The sequence below is a fragment of the Phoenix dactylifera genome, chromosome 18 (assembly GCF_051530095.1).
Source record: "Phoenix dactylifera cultivar Ajwa chromosome 18, Ajwa_hap1_PhDact_Kaust_v1.1, whole genome shotgun sequence".
NCBI lineage: Eukaryota > Viridiplantae > Streptophyta > Magnoliopsida > Arecales > Arecaceae > Phoenix > Phoenix dactylifera.
This window is the reverse complement of record NC_143207.1, coordinates 14,428,011-14,450,549: the sequence shown is the minus strand read 5'-3', so window position 1 is coordinate 14,450,549 and position 22,539 is coordinate 14,428,011. Positions and strand designations below refer to the sequence as shown.

Genomic DNA, 22,539 nt, shown 5'->3' with positions numbered 1-22,539 from the left:
CTTCGAGCTCTCCATTGTCCTCAACCACGATGCTACCTCATTGTAAAAGAAAAAAATAGAGGAACTAAACAAGTTTTCTATTGTCAGAAATATTAAAAAAATATAATAGAATTTTTTTACTTTTAGATTTTTTTAAAAAAAATGTGACAATGATGCCCAACACATCCTCAATTTTTTTTAAAAAAAATCTCTATGAGAAATATTTTTTTAAAAAAAATATCTATTTTTCCCTAATTATATCTTGAATTATTTAAAAATTTCTGGACTATCGATCCATATGATATTGTTCGCAAAAATTAAATTTTAGGTACTTTATTGATATTATCTAATAAATCGAAGTCTTTAGTTTCATAGAAGTCCGCAAAATTTGGAAATATTACATGAGGAATTATTTAGGAGTCCCCAAGGTGTCATAGAATGATTTAATACTGCCAGTTATAAGCGTTCACGGCCGATCAACTTTTAGATGACTTGAAACGGAACCCAGCTGTCTTTTTTTTTTTTTGGGTACAGCTGCTGCTCACCCTACTCTAATATAGGTGTAGCCAACAGAATCAAAATCTAACCCGGTCTGTCATTACAAGATTCATTTGTTAAGATTATTCGTGAACCTAAATACTATATAGAATTCGATCGCACTTCTCTGATTAGCAACTAGAGATTTATGGAAACCTTACCCCAAGCTTTATATTTTTCAAAGAGATCTTATAGAAGCCTAGATTTAAATCTTGACCATCACAAAATATTTGAACTTATCCACAAACTATATGTTATATAGCATTCCCTTATTAATATATGTAATACAAAATAAAAGTATAATGATGGTACAAAAGAACTCATGATAACGATTACCGACAGAATCTGAGTCATATATGATCGAATCAGAGCAGCCCAATTAGTGCTCGCATCCATCTCAGTGGTTATATATGCTCTTGTATGATGTAGATTGGTATCAAGTTGTTATATGATGGCCACCAACTAACAGTCACCAACCAGAACCACATTCTCTTTGAAGGTTTGAGCACATTTTTCGCTATCGAAGTAAACTGTCACATGTATTTCAAGAATGGCTAAAGGAAACATGCAACTATAGTAGTATATATACATTGGAAAAATAGCATTGACAAATCATTTATCATACTCAACTCCTCGACTTTGGCCTTACTTTAGCATTTGTATGAAACAATAAGTGAAGCTCTTTTATTAGAGGAAAGTAACCTTAAGACTCTCTCATCACCATGTTTGAAAGCTGAGAGATAACAGTCCAGGCTTTTAGGCCTAAAGCAGGTCTTACAGCAAAACCTGCACATCTGATCAACTTAGCATCATTAGACTATATCTTATCTGCCAAATTTGATCTTCTTTCACATCTGATCTGATCAACTTGGCATCATGGCTATGGGAAGCTGAACTGATTCCTCCATTTCTTCTCAGTACAAGCTTGCTATCTGGGGGCTACAAAAGACCTGCACTTCCACCAGAGTTGCTCTGGACTCATCCCCAAACAGAGATTCCATGCCATCTTCCCTCTTAGCATAGGACAGTCCCAGCCTAGACTTGGCCTGCCTAAGGTCACCTATGCCGGAGTTGGTGTCAGGCCCCGCAAAACCTCCCATCACCGGCGCAAGCGGGGGGCCGACGAGGAGGCCATCAGCTCCAAACTGCGGCCCACCCCGAGCGTAGTCGAAGAGCGCCGCGCCGCTGCCACCGACCTTGGGAAGTATGATTGGCTCATCGGCACCTCCTGCACCAGCTGCCTCCTTCCAGTAGAATAGGAATGCATCAAAAGTGTCATAGTAATCATCAGTGCTCCTGTATCCTTCAGGATTGAATGCACCAAACTTGAAGGACTTTGTGGTGTAGCCTATCACCACACAAGGGCCTTTGAAGTCACAACAACTGTGAAAGTCAGTTGCACTGAAGCCATCAACAGAGGCCCTATAGCAGCATTTCAGCTCCCTACCTGCCAATCATTGACTGCATATCAATATTAAGCCACAGTTTAGAATTTCAGATGAAGTTGATCAGGTTCAGCAGCTATAACAATATATAAGCAAAAATGAGATCAGTATACTTAAGTCATGATACAAAATACAGTAACAAGATTGCAGAGAGAAAGTAGTATGCAAGCATTGGATTGCCTCGAAGGTGTGTCTTAGCTACTAGTGATAGAGAGAATGGAAGATCAATGTCATGGTACTTCTGCGACTGTCTCTGCTCTGCTCTCCTGCCCTTCAGCCAATCAAACATACTAAGAGGGATCCTGTTGCGTTTTGGGAAGATAGAATTAGTCATGCAAGCCATGGATATGTGCAGAGAGGAAGATGTCTGCCCAAATGCTCCTCCCACTGGCTTTTTCAGTACACAAATTCCTTATCCTTGAACCATATGCCATCTTTGGATTCTTTTAGAGATCCTGGGCCCAAGAGTTCCTGTCGTGGATGACAGTGGGGACACCATAAAGAGGAGAAAAATGATTCGGGTACCTGGAAATGTGACCCAAGAAACATACCATAATGAAGCCAAGTGAATGGTCTAGGACAGTAGATGATGTTTTTTTGAGTGATTTTTCTGAGTTGCCACAGAGGAAGCACATCAGCCACTGGCTGGAAGTCATCAGTTTGCTGCCACCCAGAACTATATGACATCCATTTCAATGAATCTATTCATGCAGGTGTACACGACCATTGCCGGTCCCACCTCATACCAGTAGAATGTTGGTGGAAAACTTTCCAAGAATTCATTTCCCATGTTCTGGTTAAAAATGAATCTGCTGTCCTTGAACTAACCAGTTTGAGCTGTTTATAATTTTGCATATATATTAAAAAATTAACAGTGGTAATAAGAAACAATGTGATCACCATCCATTGAGAAACATAATCATGGAGTATTAGCTGTTATATCCAATGAAAGTCATTCAGTTTTGGATGAAGCAACATGTTGTTTATATGTGATGATTGTCATATAACGCAAAGTTAAAAATATGTGATGATTGCCAAATTCTAAGATTGCCCTTCTTGCTGATCATTTAGCAACCTGGGATACCACAAAATCTTGTAAATTACTACTGTTATTGATTAGTGTTGCAGATTATCGCAATACTGAGAAAATCGGTTGGGAGGAACTGCTTGATCTTCTCTATTATATTTTGTAAATATATATAATCTTATGCAATACAAAGTACCATAATTTCTAGGATAGCTAGAAATACAAAACCTATGATCTTAGGAACGAATCTAAGGTATATACAATAAGGAAATGATCCATGATTGTAGAGAGCATAAATAAGAATATGGATCATAATAATTGGTCATGTTTGCAGAGAGCGTAAATATGAAAATATGTCTCAATAACCGTCCATGATTGTATAGTACACAAATATAGAAAATCGAATTCTAATAATTATGGATAAATAAGAATACATATGCTTAACTAGGTTGACTAATAAATATACAGAAAAAAAATTCATAATTTTAGAGAGCACAAATATGGTATAAATTTTAACGATTATGGAGAAATAAAGGTGCACGAGCTTGACTTGGTTATCTAGTACTCTTCCACAACTTAGCGTGTGCATAGTAGAAACACCCCAGCATATTATCATATGAAATCGAGCTTACCTAGTACCTTGGTGAAAATATTTACAAATTGATGCTGAGATGGAAAAAAGAAAGCAGTGATGATACTATTTTACAATTTTTCTCGAATAATATAAAGTCTAATACGATATGTTCGGTCGTATAATAAAACACTAAGTTGGCTGCAACACGTAAAAGCCTCTTTTTTTTTTCTTTTTGATTGTAATAATAGAGCTGTATTGGGATGTAATGGAGAGGAGATGAGAGTTCGGTATTTTTTCCTATAATGAGAAAATTGGTCAGAAAGGGTGTCTCGATTTTTTTATTATATTTTTTAAATATATATAATCTCTTATGATATAAATCTCATAATATTTTTATCAGCTAAAAATACATATTTTATTACCTTAGAAATAACTATAAGATATGTACAATAATAGAAGTCGATAATTGAAGGATTCCATGATTGTAAGCAGCAAAGATATAGGAATAAATTTCAATTATCATGATTATAAAGAGCATAAAATAAGGAAAATGAACAGAGGGGAAAGCCTTCATGTCATCGCCTGGGTCGCGGCCATGGGCGGAATCCTCGCGGTGTTGGGGTGCGCGGCTGCGCCGCCACCTCCCTTGCTGGGCGATCTCGAATCATCGAGTTCTCCCGCAGGTATTCCCCCGACTTGTTCTTTTTGACGCGATAATGTTCTTTTAGATATTTGGGGCTCAATATCCTGTTTGTGTTGATAAAAATGCAACTGAATCTAACAAGGAGACAATATTTCTGTCGGGTTTGTCGATAGAGGAGACAATGTATTGAATCTAACAAGGACTTGGATTTTTTCTCTTGAAAAAAGGGGACATGAATTTTATGCGAAATCTTTGTGTTGTTTTTGTTTTTTTTGGGGACAAAGATTTAAGCCACTGTAGAAAAGTGATGCTTCTTTCTTTTATAGTTTGAGGAAAATATGTTTTTGGAAACAGATGGTCGACAATACTCAATCTCTATAGTCATAAACCGCCGTGCTCATTGTATCTTGCTTTAACTATCCATGGCTTCTGGATGAATCCTTGTATGCTAGCTAGTTGTTTGTATAAGGGTGACCATTGGTCTTGCTGTAAGATTTTCAAAATCTTTTTTTTATTATGATTTTGATCCATATTGACTTTTGATCCATGTCTTTTAATGTTCTTCTCCTCCTCTTTCTGGAGACCTCTTTTTACTGGTGCCTCATCAGGTCTTTGATGCAATCAGCTAGAGCAAATTTGAGTTACTGATTTTTTTTTTTTTTTTGCCAAGAGCAAAAATTTGTAATATGCTATGGATTAATGAGAAATTCGAAAGAAATGTCATAAGAAAGTCAGAAAATTTGAGAAATGGATAAAAAAATGGGGAACATATAAATGAATTACCATCATTTAAAGACTATTAAAACCATCCATGATATTTGCAAAATATTATGAATTTTAGTACAAGTTGCCAAATATTCATAAAGGCATGATTTCTTTTCGGGGTTACCATGATATACGGTGGGAAAGAATTTACAAAATTATTGGTTAATTATCAAAAAAATCAGATATCTTTCTCAATGGTGCGGGGCAAGACTTCTAGTTGTGGCATAAAAACAATTGTCTTTATTTCATGAGAGACCGTTTTTAACCACTAAATCAAATACATTTTTGTGATTGAAGTTACTAATGGATTGATGAATACTTATTTGAGAACCAAAGTTTGGCATACTAAATGTTGAGGTGCTATTTGGCATCACTTTCACTTTTTTATTTTTTTAAGAAGCTAAAAAATAGAAATCTATTTTTGTTTCTTCTGTTTTTGAAAAATATGAACATGTTTGGTAAGTCAGTTATATTCTAAAAACAAACATAGTAATGGTGGTGGAAATGGTGATAATTGCAGCGGAGGCGGCAGAGGCAGTGGAGGCGGTGGCGATGTTGGTGGCAGGCTTAGCGGTGGCATAGCATAGGTGATGACGATGGCGGTAGGGGTGTGGTGGAGGCGATGGCAGTGATGATGGTGGCAGCAATGGTGGTGGTGGCGATGGCAGCAATGGTGGTGGTGGCAAAAGCATCAATGGTGTGACGGAAGTGATGATGAGGATAGCAATAGCGTGGTAGAGGTGGCAACAACAATGATAGTGGTGGCGATGGTGGTGGTGGTGGATGTGTTGGCAATGCAGTAAAGGTGCTAATGATGGTGGTGGTGGCAGCGGCAAGGGTGGTTGTGGCAATGGCAGTGACAATGGTGGCGACGGCAGCGGTCATGGTGGTAAAAAAACGAGGTTCTTATTTCTGAAAATATTGACGTAAGAATTTTTTACTTTTATTTTTTTAGAAATAATGAAAGTGACTTGAAAAAGTAGAAAATAAAAATAATAGTATCGAACATGTTTTTTTTTTGTCTTGATTTCTGTAATTTTATTTTTACAAATAGAAAACAAGAAATAAAAGCGATGCCAAATATGCCCTAAATTGGAAGTTACTGGTTTAGTGTTTAAGGAAACTGCACAGTTTATTTTATTATATAAAAAGCTAAATTAATTGAAAAGTTGAACCAGAGAAAGTACTGTTGAATGAAATTCATGAGACTGGATGTAATGTCATGTCTTATTCTTCTGGAACCTGTGACCATATGGTTGATGGAATTGTGTTTTTAGAACCTTCTGTTGGTCAGTCAGTTACTTTTTTTTTCTAGAATGTATTAGATGCTTCTGCATAAAGACTGAAGGCAACTTTGTCAAGTAGCTAGTCATGCTTTTTGACAGAATTATTCTGTATCATGTAGGAGGTGCTCTGTCCTAACTAACACTGACTCCATGGGCTGATGTTTCGGTATTCTGTATTCTTATGAGAACTTATAAGGTTGATTTAAGATGTAGACATTCAAAGATATATACTGCATGACTTGTGTTTTATGATTTTCTTATTGTTTATTTACTAATTCCATTGATGATGAACTATGATCTAACATGATTTCCCTTTCTTGAAGTGCATAATGTAAACCATTAGTTGTAGGTCTTGATGTGAATTTTGTAATAACCTAAGAGCAGACTTCATATCTGTTCGTCTGATTTGTTCTTCTCGAACACAGGTTGCAGCCCAGAGGCCCTGATTGGAGTGGCTTGCATTGTTGTCAGGATTGTTATCTTGCTCGCCAACAATTGGCTATTATATATCCTACTTCTGGAGATCAACCACTCTATAATGAAGACAAATCAATTGTTGTGACGGTTTGTAATTATCCCATGAACTTTTTATTTCTGTTAAATGCATTCAATTTGTCATAGATTTGAACCTATTGTTTGTCCAGTATATCCATGTACCAATTTTTCACAATAAAAATGTCTAAGGTCTTCATGTCATTGTCATTGTTAGCATCATATTTGCACATTTTATTTTTCTGGCAGAATTCCAGAGCTTATATTTTCTTGAGCATTAATGGTCAAGTACTGAAATCAGCCAATAATCATGCTTCTAAAGGCTATTCCAACATCTCTTGGTGGTATTGTTGTCTTGAATCAGAAGCAGCCTGCAACCAATCAATTTAACAAGCTTATTTCTGCTTCTTTTCAGCCAAAGTGTGACTTGAAAATGCTTACCAGTAATCAGCATTTGCTGTTTGGGTAGGTCTGTTAATCAGGTTAATATTCCCTGCCTTAGTGGTGTGGTGGTGGGAGGTTCTTTTTCCTGTTATATATTTTGGTTATGTTTCCTTATATCTTGATGTATTGGCAGATATAATGACTGCTTCACCTTATCTCTATATTTGATAACTTGGATATATAATTCATAATTTATCAACCAAAAAAATTATTGCATCTGTTCAATATATTACAAAATCCAGACCCAATTAAATTCTTGCTTTGACCATATAATTTTTTCCATGAAGCATCCACCTTTCACAATGCCCAGCTTTAATTAATCCATTTTTCTTTGTTATTTTTACATCGGTGATGAATGAAAATGGAGGTTATTTCAGATTTTATAATATTTGCATTTTCACCTTTATCGAAGTTTAGATCCATCTGTCAGTAAAGACTTATCTGAAGTATGAATTATATTTTATTTTACAGTATTGGTCTCTGTTTCTCTGTGCAAGTTGCCAAGTTAGTAGTTGGCAGGGACCTCAACAGTCTACTGATGATAGCCATGACTGCACAGTTTAGGCAGGACCTTCAAAGAAAACTGCGGTTAGATATCATAAAATTGGTCATATATCCACTTCTTACACCTGTTAGTTTCTATATGTCATGGTCTTCCTGAAAAATTACTCCACAACTGGTAAGTTTGACTGTATAATTGATGGGTTCGAATTGATATTGGTTAATTGGTTTTGGAAAATTGAAGAGTGGACTTGTCCAGATACAGCACTATCAATTTAGAATTGAAATTAGGACTATGATATGATCATTTAAGTCTTCATTTTGTTTGTACATTTAAATTCTGCGGTAAAAGTTTATATATTTGTTGCAGTTAGGGACAGGGAAGGTATATTTGGAGCAAGGGGAGGCTGATACAGGCAGTGGAGGTCTGATTGTGCCTTAAATACTGTTTTTCTGATCTTAGAGTGGGCATTTTATGTTTACTATGTTATATCTAATAACATTTTCTCTTAGAGGGATGTCTTTCCTGGTTAATTTTTTATTCTAGGAACATATTGTAATATTTTTCTGTTCTTTTGGTCCAATTTGCTAAAGATGAATCTCAACAATAGCTAATATATCTAGTTTCGTTGAAGTTATAAGTTGTGGCGTTCCACAACCACAAGTTACTGAGATTAGCTAAAGAAGTCTGGTTGAAGGAGGGGTCAACCATTAACATTAAGGAGGCTGTGTGCAAGAGTTTTGATGCTGAAAAGATGGGGATAAAGGAGAAAAGGAATATGAAAGAGGGAAAAGGATGGGAAAAAAAGAAATGCAGAAAAAAGAAAAGAAAGAAAAAAGGAATTACTGCTATGGAATAAATTCTCATTATGTAATGTCATTTGTAATAATGTTTGTAGAGGAACCAACAAGATGGCATGAATTATCTAATGGAGAAATTTTCTAGAAATCTGAATTTAAAAATGATACAGAATGCAATGGGTGAGAGGAAAAGAATGAAATTAGGGATTTACTTCTGAGGAATAAACTCTAATTATGTTATATCATTTCTAATAATGCTTGTAGAGGAACAAACAGGATGGCAGACTTTTAACTGAAACAGGTTCTGACTTCTGGGAGCGTAATTTATATTCAGGAATTCTCTAAGTTGAATATCGTTGTCTTCTTTATGGTACGAGTGTGAATCTTGCGTACATATTTCCTCATTCTTTCTTTAGGAAGAAATTGTCATGCGAGTTACAAAAGAAGGATGAACATTGATTTTTTTTTAAACATGCTGTTAACTGAAGTAATAGATAATTTATCTGTAAGTGTTGGACGTGCAATATAATCACTTACAAAAACATCCTTTGAAATTTGAATGGTTGATGGTGTTTTTGAGTTTTCTCCTTGCTTGTTATCTATGTTTTTATTAGTAATTCTTGTAAATGTAGCATGAACAAAATACTTTTTCTTTAATCTTGCATTGGACTCTTTTAAATCTGTCCCAATCCAATCCTAAATGCATTGGGTTGGTTCTGGATTATACTTAATCTGGCCTAATATGAGTAACTTATAGATTTTAAAAAAAACCCAATCCAATGCAATCCAATCAGTTAACGGCAGGATCTTGCTAGTCCCAGCCCAAACTTGCCTCCTTTGTCGTAGTCTCATATTGGCTAATAATAGAAGTGTCTCATGTGTTTATTAGCCTAGGCCTATTATTTTCCTAACAGCTTAAGCTTTTGGGCGGTGAGTCCGTGACAAATGGTATCAGAGCCAGGTGCATTGTGCATTATGACCTTTATTAGGGTCGAGGAGAAACCAGGCCATGGGTGGGCTCTCTTCTCTCGGGTAGGAGCCAATCATGATGAGGGCATCACAAGATTGGATGGGAGAGATTGTGATTATTCCCACATTAACTAATAAAAGAAGTGCTATATGGGTTTATTAGCCTGGACATCCTTCAAACTTTTGGACCGTGAGTCCATGACACTTTTCAAGGTCAGCATGGAGCATTCTAGTGCTAGCTAAGTGAAATATGCTTGTAGGAGAAGGTCCAAAGCAATCTTAGGCTAAATGTTATTGGAGCATTTATTTTTGAACGTTGTTACCAAACAACCACCATCACTGCTCAGCATTAATGGAGATTGATGCAGTCCACCAAAGATTGATGGTGGTGGTTGCGCTTTAGGTGTCATTCACTGTTCTTTTTTTAGCAAAAATATAAGCATTAGAGCACTGATTTGGTGGGTGATCTTGAACATTTTTCGTTATATTTAACCCCTTGTATAAATCCACTTGAACACACATTGTCCTTATCCATGTTCACTATACTATAAGAGAGAGACTAGCTGCTGGTTGCCTGGAGGCATTGTATATTGATAACGATAGGGCTGTATCTTTCACATGAAAGAAGGATTCACACTTTCCTTCACATGAATCCACCATTGGATCACTCACCATACAAACCTCAAAATGCTTTGAACTTCATCATTCATCCACCTGCATAGATCTCAAAGTCACCAGTGGATGATCCAATGGTGGATTCGTGCAAGGGAAGGTGAATCCTTCTTTCATGCGAAAGATACAACCCTGATCCATTGGAGCTAGGTGATGCCAATTTATTCCAAGTGATGCCTCTTGTGCAATGTCAAATATTACTTGCAAGAGGACAGAGCAAACCTAGCAAGCTAATGGAAACGCATTGGAGGAATATTCTGCTGACCAACTACATGAAAGCAGGTTTGCAGCTTCTCTTATACAAAGAGCTGCCATCTCGGTGCTCACTTCCAATTGCTTCAACATTAGGAAAGAACTCACTGTATGTTTCCTTTTAAATTATAAGGAGATCTGCCTTCCAAGTTCCAGCTCAGTGGTTTCTTATTCTCCCTGCCTTTTATTAATATGAGAAGAAGCTGGATCAAATATTAGATGCTCTTCCTACCAACCATTGATTGTAACAAAAATAATGTGCCTTTGTGTTGTATATTCCATCTTGCTTATTGTATAAAAGTGGATGGATATCACCACATATTTGTTTATTTTGAAGGAAGCTTCCTTTGTGATTTAAAATGAAGAATACTTAAATGCAAACAGATTTAGAGTTTGGTGGCTTCATTCAATTTCAATATTTGTTACTCTTCTAGACATTTTTTTGCAGCATGAGTTGCAATATTTTATTGTCTGTCCTGCTTATGCGAGGATGTGTCAGAGCAAACATGTTTAATTTATTTGTAAATTTGTAGATACTTAAATCAAATGTTCAAATGGCTCAATGGAAATGGAAAAATAATTTTATAAAACAGTGATCAAAATGTAATGGGTTACATGTAAGTGAAGAAACCTGCAACCAAAAGAAAATTTTCTCAAAAAAAATAAAATAAAATGGATTGTTTATGGGTAAGATAGCTGTAAAAGTTTTCCTTAGAATAATTGTGAGCACCAGCAATTTGTTTTAAAAATTATGATGGAAGAACTAACATGTTAAATACTTGGAAAACATTCCAAAATTCATGTACAAACCACTTCCTAATGTACTAAGGATGCAATCACTAGGCTATAACCTAGTTTGCAGGTTGTCATAAAATTTAAAAATAACTCTTTATTTCACATTGCGATATTGCTTATGTATTGCCAATGGAGCTTCTTTTTTCCCTAAAAAAATTAAGCCAATACGTGCTTTGACAATGTCGGACCAACATCAATTTCTAGTATATATCTTAAGTTGTACAAAGATCAAGTCCAAAAATTTTCATCTTTTTTATTTGTTTCACTAAGATTTAACCAATATAAAAAATGTATTATGTTGTAGTACGATCACTTCATTAAAAAAATAGCGGTGTAGGCTCTAATTTAACAACATCATAATTTTGGTCAAAAATGTTGTTCCATCTTAGGTCATGAATTGAAATTTGCTCCGAAGGAATGAAATGTTTTTACCAGACACTAATAATTTTGGTCAGCCACCATTTGGAAATAATTGCATGGACTGCTGCTGCTAGAAGTGAAGAACGATCTCTCCTACCTCTACTATTACGACTTAACGAAGAAACTTCGCCTTTGATTTATTTTTAAAATTATTTCCTATCAAAAAGACTATGTTGCCTTTATACCGTGAATGACTCCCTCTGTGCTTTCAATTTCCTTTTCTCTAAGTTCCTTCTTTTTCTCTCTTTTTTTCACACTTGTAGAGCTGCTTAATCCTTTTTATTTTTTATCTTTTATTTTTAAAAAAAATTATTAAACACAAAAAAAAGCCTGTCCGCATATCTTTCCTCCTTTTTTTTTTACACTTGTAGAGCTGCTTAATCCTTTTTATTATTTATCTTTTATTTTTAAATTTTTTTTATTAAAAACGAAAACAGCCTTTTCACATACGAAAGTAAGGCACAGACGAGTGCTTTATGCACTGGAAAGCCCTACTTTTTTTTAAAAAAAAAGATCCACTCTCTGTTTTTTTTTTTAACAAAAAAAAATTGAAGATAATCCTGAATTCATCGGCTCAACTTTTTTAGATAATTAGTTTAATATTATTGGTTAACCTCACATTTGGGCTCTGGGACATTTCTACAGTTGGCATTCCTTTTAATGTGTCTTTATACCCTTGAAGCACAACATCTCTGGTTCTTTTGTTAATCTTTTTTAGCTCTTTTTTCTTTGCAACTTTAAGCTTTCTTCTTTTCTGAAAGAACAAAATTATACTTCGAATGGCTTGATCACATCATAAAGTTCTATTTTATTGCAGTCAAAGTTCTCATATCCTCTACCTTTTTTTGACCAGATAGTGATCTATTGACCTTTGCTGCATTAATTCTTGATGTCCTCATTTAACTGGCCATGGCTTTGTCTAAGACTGAGAGTTCATATGAGTCGTTTCTCATTAGTTTAGATAGGAAGCCGGTAATCCTTAGAAGACAGCGACTGCAATTGTGGAAACTTCAATGGTGACTGTCCTCTATGATTTCCAAAAGCTGAAACGGTTGTTCTTCCAATATGATATAATGCCCAGTTTTGGAGAGATGAACTCTTGCCTGGACTTTCTACCAAGTATGATTTTTTTAACAAAGATATTATTGTTATTGTTGTTGTTGAAGAGAAGTTTATCATTATTGTACCTTTCCTTCTCAATATAAGCTTTCGAGATGCATGATTAGTTAACATGGCGTCGAGAATAAAAAATATGTGAAACATAGAACTCTCAGAGATTTTCTCTTCCCATGTAGTCTAGAGGAAGATTAAAGAAGAAGCTCAACTATATTTTTATAATCATTGATTGTAAGATTACTCTTTTGGCTTGTTAGCCGAGTTGTATCAAACTTATTAGTTGCCATGAAATCTTTAAGATATTAAATAATGATATATTACAGTGAGAAGAATTTGGTTAGAAAAAAAAAATTTCTATATGACAACCATGTGGTATCATGAGGCAAATGATACCATCAATCGCCTGTCAGTTTGTGCCTTTCCAGGACTTTGAACATGTCTGACCAATATTATTAATCTATCATACTAGTTTGTGCCTAGTTGTCGTTAATCTGAACGAAGTTTCTATAGGAGTTCTTAACCTATCCGATGTGGGACTAATATTCCTCAACATCTCTTCTCATGTGCAGAGCCCGAAGGACAGAACTTAGAACAAGGAGTGACATATGGATTAGTAAGTGGGAGAGTGGAGGTTTCGGTAGGCAAGAAATATAAGTAGGCTCTAATACCATATGAAGATACAACGAAAGAGAGAATAAATGAAAAGTATATGCTTCTTCTCAGTATCTTGTTTTGTCCATTACAACAATATGTACGTCAATATATAACCTAATAATGTGGCAGAAAAGAAAAGTGCATCAAGACTATGGGAGATGCAAAATGTGCATGAAGATTAATAAGGAAATATCAATCATATTTGGTCTAGTAGAGTAATAAGATGGTAAATATACTTAACATTATGTAGTTGTCCAAGTCTTTTGTGATTAGACCTTCAAAACAGAGTATTTTAGAGACCAAAAAATAAATAAATAATCAAAAATTGGAAAAAAAAAAGAGAAATATATCCAAAAATTTTAATCATACATATTGCAAGAACAAAACTTTAAACTTTTAAAATTAAAAAAAAAAAGCTGCTTATCAAAAAATTAGAAAAAAGCAATGTGGTCCAATCTAGTTATTAACCTAGTTTTCAATCAACTTGGCTATTGGAGAATAAATGGGAAGCCACAACCATTCATCTAACACTCTCTTCTTTTGAACAAAACGACACTTTGCAAGAACAAAACTTTAATATTTAAAATTAGAACAAAGATGTTTATCCCTTAAAAATTAGAAAAAAGTAGTAGAGATAAATTTCTCTAATTTAAATCTGTCTTTTTTTTACTAAATTAAATCTCAACTAGTTTTACAGTGGATCATTTTCTCGAGCTGGTAAAGGAGGAAATGAGTAGTATAATACATGCCAATCAGTGATTCAGAGGAAGAAACTTCGAAGATTTTGTAAGAGGAACTTTAAATTTTTAATAATTAATTAGTTAGAAATAATTAATTTCAGATAAGTTGCATACATATGATGTGACACCGAAATAAATAACAATTCACATGGTACAAAATTTTTGATCATTGTCCAATTCGTAAGGCCATTGAAAAGAAAATATTTTCATCATCAAAATTCTTTGTGCAACAGAAGTGTGATTTGTAGGAACCTCTAATAATAGTTAACTTGATTGATCTCTATCCATTAGTGTGTGGATTGTAACATCAATTTTATTCAGTATGTGCGATATGATGGAAAATCTCACAGTATTTCGAATGATCGACAAGTATTGCAAGGGGAATCAAGCTACTAACTAGTTCACGAGCTTCAAAGCACTTCATGTAAGCATCACCAAGTGGACAACAAAGTTCCTCAATAAGCTCTAGAATCTTATTCAAGCCAATAAGGAAAGTGGTATTTATAATAAGAGTCAAGATTCACCGTAATAATCAGTACCGTACCATATCGTATTAGTACTTAACTGATATACATGTTCATACCATACCGACACTCGCTACGCCTTGGCATCTCATACTATATCGCATACTAACATTATAATAGGATGGTACTAATACGGGATCCGGTACTGAGATGGTGAACTTTGATAAGAATAATGTAGACCTCCTTTCTATCATTAAAGAATATAAAAATAAAATCATAAATAGAATAAAAAATAAAATTTTATACTTTCTATACTTGGTTTGCTCTAATCCCTTTGATGAATCCCATCCTTGAGATCAAGTTAAGGTTGCTCTAGAGCTACACAGAGGCTAAAAAGGAAGGAAAGAGATATTCACTTACTTACCGAAAGGCGGAAAAGAAGGTGTTTCATCCCAGGTCAGGCTAGTCCTTTAAGAGGTGTTCTCCTGCCGTCACTGTCTTCAAAGGGATTATAAATAATAAAGATTATTTAGAGTACTAACCAAGGATTTTCATCTTGGTATATGAAGCTATTTTATTCTTTCTCCAACATTATATAATATGTATTACTTGAGTTTTTGGACATGTTTTTAAGCCCTTTTCATGCTGAAGTACTTGCATTTTCCCACATGAGGCACTCTAAACATATATCTTTTTCAAAACTATAATATATCTCTTTTAGCATAGTTTTTAACTTAAGGGAGAGAAACAAGAGTAAAATACTGGCTAAAAGTGGAATTGTATTCGGCGTATTTGATTAGAGACATCAAAGTTTGATCTCTTATGTTCATAACAACCGATATGTTTCATAGATGATGATCCAAAGGGCTAAATATTAAGATCAAAAAGAATTTTCTTCTAGCAACAAACCCTAGTCTGAGCAAGAATTAATGAGGCAGCTGTGATAGATTGCGAGAGCATATTGCTATTGCAAATAATCATTTACACTGATGGTGGTTTGTTTCTTGCAAGGGCCTTTTTCTTTCGCAAAAAGGTCATCCTATTTGTAATGCTGAAAAGAAATACAAAAAAATTGAATGTATTTTACAAATCACATTAGATCTGATGCTGCTTTTTCTTAGAGTATAATAATTTTTTAGATAAAATTTAGGTTTTTTTTTCTGAGAATTAGGATGGGAGGAAACTTGGCCGAAATCAAAGGCAAGACCGGAGATCTTTGAATCCAAGTCAGTTCTATCAAACACTCATGACTTTATCGACTAAGCCACTTCGATATCCTTTAATTTTGTAAAACTTTAATTGACTAGGAATAATGGTTGGCATGCTTGCTGCCCTGGTGCATTTCAGCTAATAGCCTTTAAGAAATCCAATGTTCAAGAATAGTTCATTCTGATACTTATGCCTAAGTTAAACTGGATAAGGTCAGAATTCAAAATTTTGATTGTAAATTTGGATTCAGGTAAAGTGCTGGGGATGTCAAGAAGGCCTCAATTGAGCACAGAAATGGAGAAATTAGAATTGGCCTGATTCAGTTCACATGGCCTAAGAAAACTGAAAAATAAGACATGCAGGTGTGCTTGTTTACAGCTGTGTAAATTAATTATGAACTAATGCTCAGTTGACAGAAGCAATTAATTAAACTGTCTTAAGTTCAGGAATGAGTTGTATACATTTTATGTAACCTGTTAAACTAATCTAATGAAGCTTCCTGCATTGCTTAATTTAAATAATGACGCTAGCCGTTACATTCCTAGAGATTGAGTAAACCTAACCTCCCTCATGCAGAAATTAATTAACCTCCCATCAAAACTAGAGGCAAGAGGATTAGCAAGCATCCCAGGAAATATCCAAGTAGTTGGAATTTTGAACTTCTTGGCTTGTAAGTAGAACTATGGTTGTAGAATTGTCGAAATTTCGACCAAAACGAAGTATCCGACAAATTTCTATTAACAATATAACTTTGGCCTGCATGCAACACACCATCTTGGTTGGTCACCATATTTATTTGGCCTATTGTGTAGTTACATACAAAAGTTGCAGAAATTTACCACTTGAGTTATGAAGGATCCATTGCCTATTAGAAAAGCCAATCTCACCCGAAGCTCTAGTATGAAAGCTTTTTTCCATTAGATACTATAGATTTTACTCCTTTTAATGTCCCATTGCAGGTCTTGCATGCTCCTTTGCTTTGTTAATCTTTAGCTCTTTTCTCCTTAGCTTTAAGCTTTCTCTTCTTTCCTGAAAGAGAGCATCCTACTTTAACTACTCTCTTTACTTCACATGACTCTTGTTATTTTCCTAGTGCTAAAGCTCTCATCTCCTCTTGCCTTTCTTTTTGATGTACCTTTCGACGAGCTCGAGAGCTCATTATTCTCAATTGACCTTAACTACTTTTATTCTTGATGGCGATCTTTATACTGCCCAAGGTTTAATCTAGAGCAGTTGATTAATTCAAAGTGTAATAAATACTGGGGACTTAACACCATGTCCACATGTTATGAAACTCAGTATTTGGTTGGCCAAATGGTATGAAACTAAATAGCCGCTGAAGTCTTCTATCTCATTCAACTGAATTAATCAATGCATAGTTTCAAATTATTATTTGCCAACCTAAGACGTTGAGTCTGACTTGTATCCATTTTTGAAGATTAATTTGACCTGCAAACGCTATCAATTCTGCATAAATTTATACAATGGTAAAAATAAAATAATAAGCTCAGCCGTTATGACGTTCAGGATGGAGCATTTCAAACCATTCTCGCACGGAATTCCCATTTAGATGGAGGACATCAGACTCCAACGCACCAAGCCAACGGCAAGCCAAATTAATAGCAGGACACCAGTTGAAACTTCCAACCAAGATGACCGCAAATCTTGAACTTCGAGGATGGTGGGAGAAAAGAGAGAAGGAAAAAAAAAATTATAACTAATAATGACCGGGTCATATTGGATGACAAATTGAGCATGCCCATATGGAAATAATAATAATAATAAGTTATAAAAATAAATCCTAAGTCCTTCGTGCGGGAAAAAAAAAAAAGTGGGATCAACAAGAAAATAGAAAGATGCTTTATCATTGGTTGGAGTTTTTTTTGAGCCAGTTTCATTCTGATACCATTTGTCACAGCTTATGGCCTTATCCAAAAAAACTAGCCGAAAAATATTTTTTAAAATTTGTTAGTCATTTATAAATACTCAAGATCTCTCCGACTAATAAATGATGTAGGGCTAAACACACAACTGCACAGATCCTCACATACTCTCCTCGTTTAAACCCTGATACTTTTGCCAAGCTAATGGTCCAAATCCATTCAAATCTAATTACAAACACAAACATCACGATCAGTCTATGATCAACCCTAATAAACTCGTCTTTTTCGTAGAAATAAATTTTTTATATTTTATTAAAAAAATCATATGAAACATGGAAAAGTCCACTTGACATCAGCCGAGAATTAGGATAATTTTTTTTCAAAACTACCCCTAAGCTTATAGATAGAACATGGTAAAATTTTTCTCTTTATTAATAATATAATAAATATTTTATATAACTTTTCTAAAAAAATAGATGTCCCACCAACCATCATTCTGGAATGTATCAGAAGTCAACCAAACAATCCTTAGTAAATATAAAAATATTTCATAAGGCCATTGCCTTCTAATATGACCCAATCTAGCTTTAATATCAGTAGCAATAACAGATTTTGCTCCCCCTCGTCAGCTTGCATAACTTACCAATCCAAACAAGCAAGCTTCTAGATACAGATAAGTTGAGTCACCAACCCATACCAGTCAGCTTTTTAACACAGAAAACATTGCAAAATAGCATGTCACCTTCCACTATTATTCGAAGAAAAAAAAAAGATTCACAGGCAACAGCATCAAAACGGCCTGTTGGTTCACCTAACAAAATAAAAGGTCTCAATTAAGAAACCAAAGCATCATCTAATATTAACAGCGTTCAAAATATTCAGAAACCGTTAAATATAATTACATCAGTAACCAGCCAGTTTCTTTCCTCATCCACCAAGAAAAAAATAAACCGGGATACAAAGGCAAGAAGGAAACATCAGGAGTTTTCAAGTCTCAAAGTTATTACTCAACCTAACATCATTCAGAAACTCCTGAAAAGGTTAAAAAGAAACCAAACTAATAACATGAAAAAAAAACCACATAAACCGTAGCAATTGAAAGAAATAAAAGAACATAACCAACCACCTTTCTACTCCCAGGGGAAACAACTAAAACAACCAACCAACATCCATCCAAGAAAGAAACTTTGGCGGAGACAGCAATCAAGAATGAAGCCCAGAAGGTCTGGACTCGTCAATGGAATCGGTGTGTTTAGATGATTGGTCATCAGAATCGTTAATGGCATGGTGTTCCTGCTGCTGGTTTCTCCGAGCTGATGCTCGGCTTGACCTGCAGATCTCCTCAATCCGGACCACCACATCGGCCATCGACGGCCGCTTCTCGGGGTACTGAGCAGCACAATCTATGGCCAGCTGCAGCAGCTGAACCATCTCCTCCTCTACATTGTGGTACCTTAGTAGCTCAAGATCAAACACCTCTGAAGTCCATTCCTCTGGGGCGACTGAATGCACCCACCTTGGCAGATCAATGCCGTCTTCATTGAGGAAAGCCTGTGCAGGGGCCTTGCCCGTGAGCAGCTCCAGTAGGAGCACACCAAAGCTGTACACATCGCCTTTCTGCGAGACTTTTCGGATATCGGTGACCTCCGGGGCGCGGTAGCCGGCGGCATGGCTGGGTGTGGAGGAGGGGCCGACAAGGTTGGCAAGGCCATGCTCGGAGACATGGGCTTCGAAGGATTTGCTCAAGAGGATGTTGGAGGATTTGATGTTGCCATGTGAGACTCCAGGGCCCATGGAATGGATGTATTCGATGCCCCGGGCTGCTGAAAGGGCAATCCCAGATCTTGTCTCCCAGTCAAGAGGCGTGCGACCAGATACTCTGTTCCCTGAATCATTGGTGAAGGGAACAAGTAATTTGGAGTATATGAATGTTAGCCACCAGAGAGCAATATGAAGAGATGCTTCTCACATTCTCTAAAGAAAGCATTTGATTACCAAAGAAGCTATTTACTTGGAAAATCATAAAATCCAAGCATCAAAAAGGGGAAGAAGGTAGTAAAAGAACAATTACCAAACAGAAATTCTATAGAGGAAGATACAGTCGATACCAAAACTATAGATTGAAGGACATTGTTGGAGTAAATGAGAATGCATTATTGAAGAAAATTAAAGCATTTCAAAGACCATATCTACCAACTGGATGACCGAAATACAGATCGCAAGACTAATTTCCGTAATACCAGACTAAGTTAAAATAAATTTACCAAAGAGAACATGAGAAGACAAATTCTATAACACACATTTCCTCATTCAATAATACAAAACTAAAGCCTTTAACCTTATCTTGCTGCAGCCTACCATCAAAATGACAGAGAGAGAGAGAGAGAGAAACACGATGCAGCACTACAAAGAGACAAGATTTAACACAAATCTATGTGATGTTCCATTATATCAGACATCAAATCTAATATGAAAGGAGACGAATATTAGGAAAGAAAAAAGGAGGAAAAGGAGGAGGAGGAGGAGCTCACCATGGAGAAGAGAGGAGAGGCTTCCCATGGGCATGTAATCATAGATAAGAAGCTTCTCATCCCTGCTGTAGTAAAAGGCTTGCAGGGGAACCAAGTTCTGGTGGTCCATCGCGGCGAAGGCGCTAATCGTCTCCCGGAACTCTTTTTCCGGGAGGTTGACATCCTTGAGCCTCTTCACCGCCACCAACATCCCAATCTCCAGCATTGCCTTGTACGTCGTCCCCGTCGTCCCCTTCCCCAACACCTCCGCCGAAGCCCTCAGCAAATCCTCCAGATCGTAAACCTTCGCCCCCCCGCTGAAGAACACCAGGCTCTTCGCATGCCCGTTCGCCCCCGCAGCAGCCGCAGCCGCCGCCGCCGCCGCCGCCGCCGGACGCGACCCCGTCCCGTTCTCGACTGCCCCCTTGTGGTCCCTCGGCGCCATGTCAGACTCCGGCGGCTTCCCAACCCCCGCCGACGCCGCCGCTTCCACCGACCGCGTCTTGTTCCCTCCGCCCCTCCGGCAGAAGATGACGAGGAGTGCCGCCACGATCAATAATCCGACGGCGGAGCCGATCGCGATCCCGGCGATCGCCCCTCCGGAGAGCTTGCTGCTCTTTCCCCCGCCGGCATTGGTCCCGCTGCTCGGCTCCGGCGACGGAGAGGACGCCGGCGCCGGCGGCGGAGAGGCCGGCGAAATCTCGCCGGAGCAAGCTCCCAGCGGCCCGCCGCAGAGGCCGGTGCCCATGAATGCATCCCGCGGCATCCGGCGGAGCCGCGCCGGGATGGATCCATTGAGCGCCCGGTTGAAGGAGACGTTGAAGTTGACGAGTTTCGAGAGGTCGAGGTCGGGGATCTCGCCGGAGAGCCTGTTGCTCTCGAGGTAGAGCGTCCGGAGGCGTGTGAGGCTGTTGAACGCAGACGAGATTCCGCCGCTGATGTTGTTGCTGGCGAGGTTGAGATGGGCGAGCTTTCCGAGGGAGAAGAAGCCGGCGGGGATCCCGCCAGAGAAACGGTTCTCGTGGAGATAGACGCCCCGGAGCTCCTTGCAGCCGCCGAGGTCCGGCGGGAGGGGGCCGGAGAGGGCGTTGAACCGGAGGCTGACCGACTGGAGCGCCGTGAGGTTGCCGAGGGTCCCAGCCGGGATCTGGCCCATAAGCCTCGCGCCCGGGAGGTGGAGCTCCGTGACGCGGCCACCGCCGGCGCCGCACATCACGCCCATCCACGTGCACGGACTCGCCGACGCGTTCCACGGCAACGCCGCCCACCCCACGGCAGCGCGGAAGGCCAGAAGCGCCGCCCGGTCGGCCTCCAGATCCGGTGCTCCTCCCGGAAAGCAGCAGAACAACGGGAGGAGAAGAAAGACGAGAAGAAAGTGCGGTGACCCCATTTGGCGGTGACCGGATACCATCCTCGGAGACTTAAAACCATGAACGAGAGAGAAAGGCCGTCTTGGAGTGCCAGCTATAAAACCCTAACGCCAGTTCCTTTTTATTTATGTTAAAAAATAAAAATGGAAGAAGGACCGCATCGAATAGTTTTCTCCTTATTGTTTATTTTTTTAATTTTTCCTTAGTCCGGTCCCATTACGCGTTGGAGACCGAGTCAGTAATGTTCCGCTCTCAGTTTGTCTCGATCAACACCGTCCATTTCGTTGAACGGTTAGAGGTAGGAAAGAGGACGCTTATTCTGTCCCTCTGGCTCGTCCGGGATGTGACGTGGCAAGCGGACACTGCGCGACATGTTTGCCGGGGTAACGACGGGAGACGGTCGGTTAACGGCGGCGCTCCGGAGAAAGCCGAGGAGAGCGCGGCTGATGGCGTCGGGTCAGGGGGCGGTGGGAAAAAGATCACCAATTGGTTCAACGACTTCGGGACACGCGGACTTGCTGCACACCGTCGATCAGGATCTAGACGGTTGTGACTTTTGTTGTGAGAACGCTGTCCGTCTGATGGGTATCAGAGGGTGGTGGCGCGGGTGGGTGGGACGGGCGCAGCGAGTCAGGACGAGGAAAAAATATGGGTGAGGTGGGGACCACGGAGGGTAACTGCGATTCGCGGGAAGAAGTGGGGACCACCGGTCATGTGGATGATGCTGCCCCAGAATCCTTTTGGACGGTTATGATTGGAAATCAACTTTCAATAATCTCGTTTTCGAATGACGTCATCGCGCAATGGGCGACCTTTCGGTCTCGCTCTTCTTCCTACCAAGACTCTGAAAGGGAAGAAATTGGACGGCGGAGATCGGATTACAAAGAAACTCGTTTGATTCGTGGAAAAAGAAGTAGAAAAAAATATGGTCAATGAAAAAAATAATGAGATGATTCTTGTTTGATTAGAATTTTTAAAGAAAAAGACGAAA

The 22,539-nt window shown here is 37.9% G+C and overlaps 3 protein-coding genes across 6 annotated transcripts; 1 reads left to right on the top strand and 2 right to left on the bottom strand.

Annotated features, from left to right (window-relative positions):
• Positions 1-1,026: 1,026 nt before the first annotated feature.
• On the bottom strand, positions 1,027-2,408 carry LOC103717333 (TLDc domain protein). The gene is made up of 2 exons (XM_008805661.6): positions 2,142-2,408; positions 1,027-1,963 (listed from the first exon to the last, which is right to left on the bottom strand). Exons 1-2 carry the CDS (start codon positions 2,302-2,304, stop codon positions 1,431-1,433), a joined length of 696 nt encoding a protein of 231 aa, XP_008803883.5. The 5' UTR covers positions 2,305-2,408; the 3' UTR covers positions 1,027-1,430.
• Positions 2,409-4,035: 1,627 nt separating this feature from the next.
• LOC103717334 (uncharacterized) lies at positions 4,036-8,334 on the top strand. Of its 4 annotated transcripts, XM_089928506.1 has the most exons (6): positions 4,036-4,245; positions 5,491-5,896; positions 6,682-6,820; positions 7,164-7,213; positions 7,664-7,780; positions 8,064-8,334. In XM_089928506.1, exons 2-6 carry the CDS (start codon positions 5,754-5,756, stop codon positions 8,065-8,067), a joined length of 453 nt encoding a protein of 150 aa, XP_089784632.1. In that variant the 5' UTR covers positions 4,036-4,245; positions 5,491-5,753; the 3' UTR covers positions 8,068-8,334. The 4 variants fall into 4 exon arrangements, 1 of the variants encoding a protein (XP_089784632.1); XR_016399019.1 differs by having other exon boundaries at positions 6,998-7,213; positions 7,664-8,334; XR_016399020.1 differs by lacking the exon at positions 7,164-7,213 and having other exon boundaries at positions 7,664-8,334.
• A 10,140-nt stretch (positions 8,335-18,474) lies between these two features.
• LOC103717354 (putative inactive receptor kinase At1g48480) lies at positions 18,475-21,654 on the bottom strand. The gene is made up of 2 exons (XM_039117696.3): positions 20,200-21,654; positions 18,475-19,554 (listed from the first exon to the last, which is right to left on the bottom strand). The coding sequence occupies exons 1-2, from the start codon at positions 21,587-21,589 to the stop codon at positions 18,872-18,874; spliced, it is 2,073 nt and encodes a 690-aa protein (XP_038973624.3). The 5' UTR covers positions 21,590-21,654; the 3' UTR covers positions 18,475-18,871.
• Between the last annotated feature and the right edge of the window lie 885 nt (positions 21,655-22,539).

Coding starts and splice junctions, on each gene's coding strand:
- LOC103717333 (XM_008805661.6), bottom strand. CDS start 2,304: ATGGCTTGCATGACTAATTCTATCTTCCCAAAACGCAACAGGATCCCT. Junction 1,964..2,141: donor AGCTAAGACACACCTTCGAG/GCAATCCAATGC, acceptor AATGATTGGCAG/GTAGGGAGCTGAAATGCTGC.
- LOC103717334 (XM_089928506.1), top strand. CDS start 5,754: ATGTGTTGGCAATGCAGTAAAGGTGCTAATGATGGTGGTGGTGGCAGC. Junction 5,897..6,681: donor TTATTTCTGAAAATATTGAC/GTAAGAATTTTT, acceptor TCTCGAACACAG/GTTGCAGCCCAGAGGCCCTG. Junction 7,214..7,663: donor AATCAGCATTTGCTGTTTGG/GTAGGTCTGTTA, acceptor TTTATTTTACAG/TATTGGTCTCTGTTTCTCTG.
- LOC103717354 (XM_039117696.3), bottom strand. CDS start 21,589: ATGGTATCCGGTCACCGCCAAATGGGGTCACCGCACTTTCTTCTCGTC. Junction 19,555..20,199: donor CCTCTCCTCTCTTCTCCATG/GTGAGCTCCTCC, acceptor CCAATGATTCAG/GGAACAGAGTATCTGGTCGC.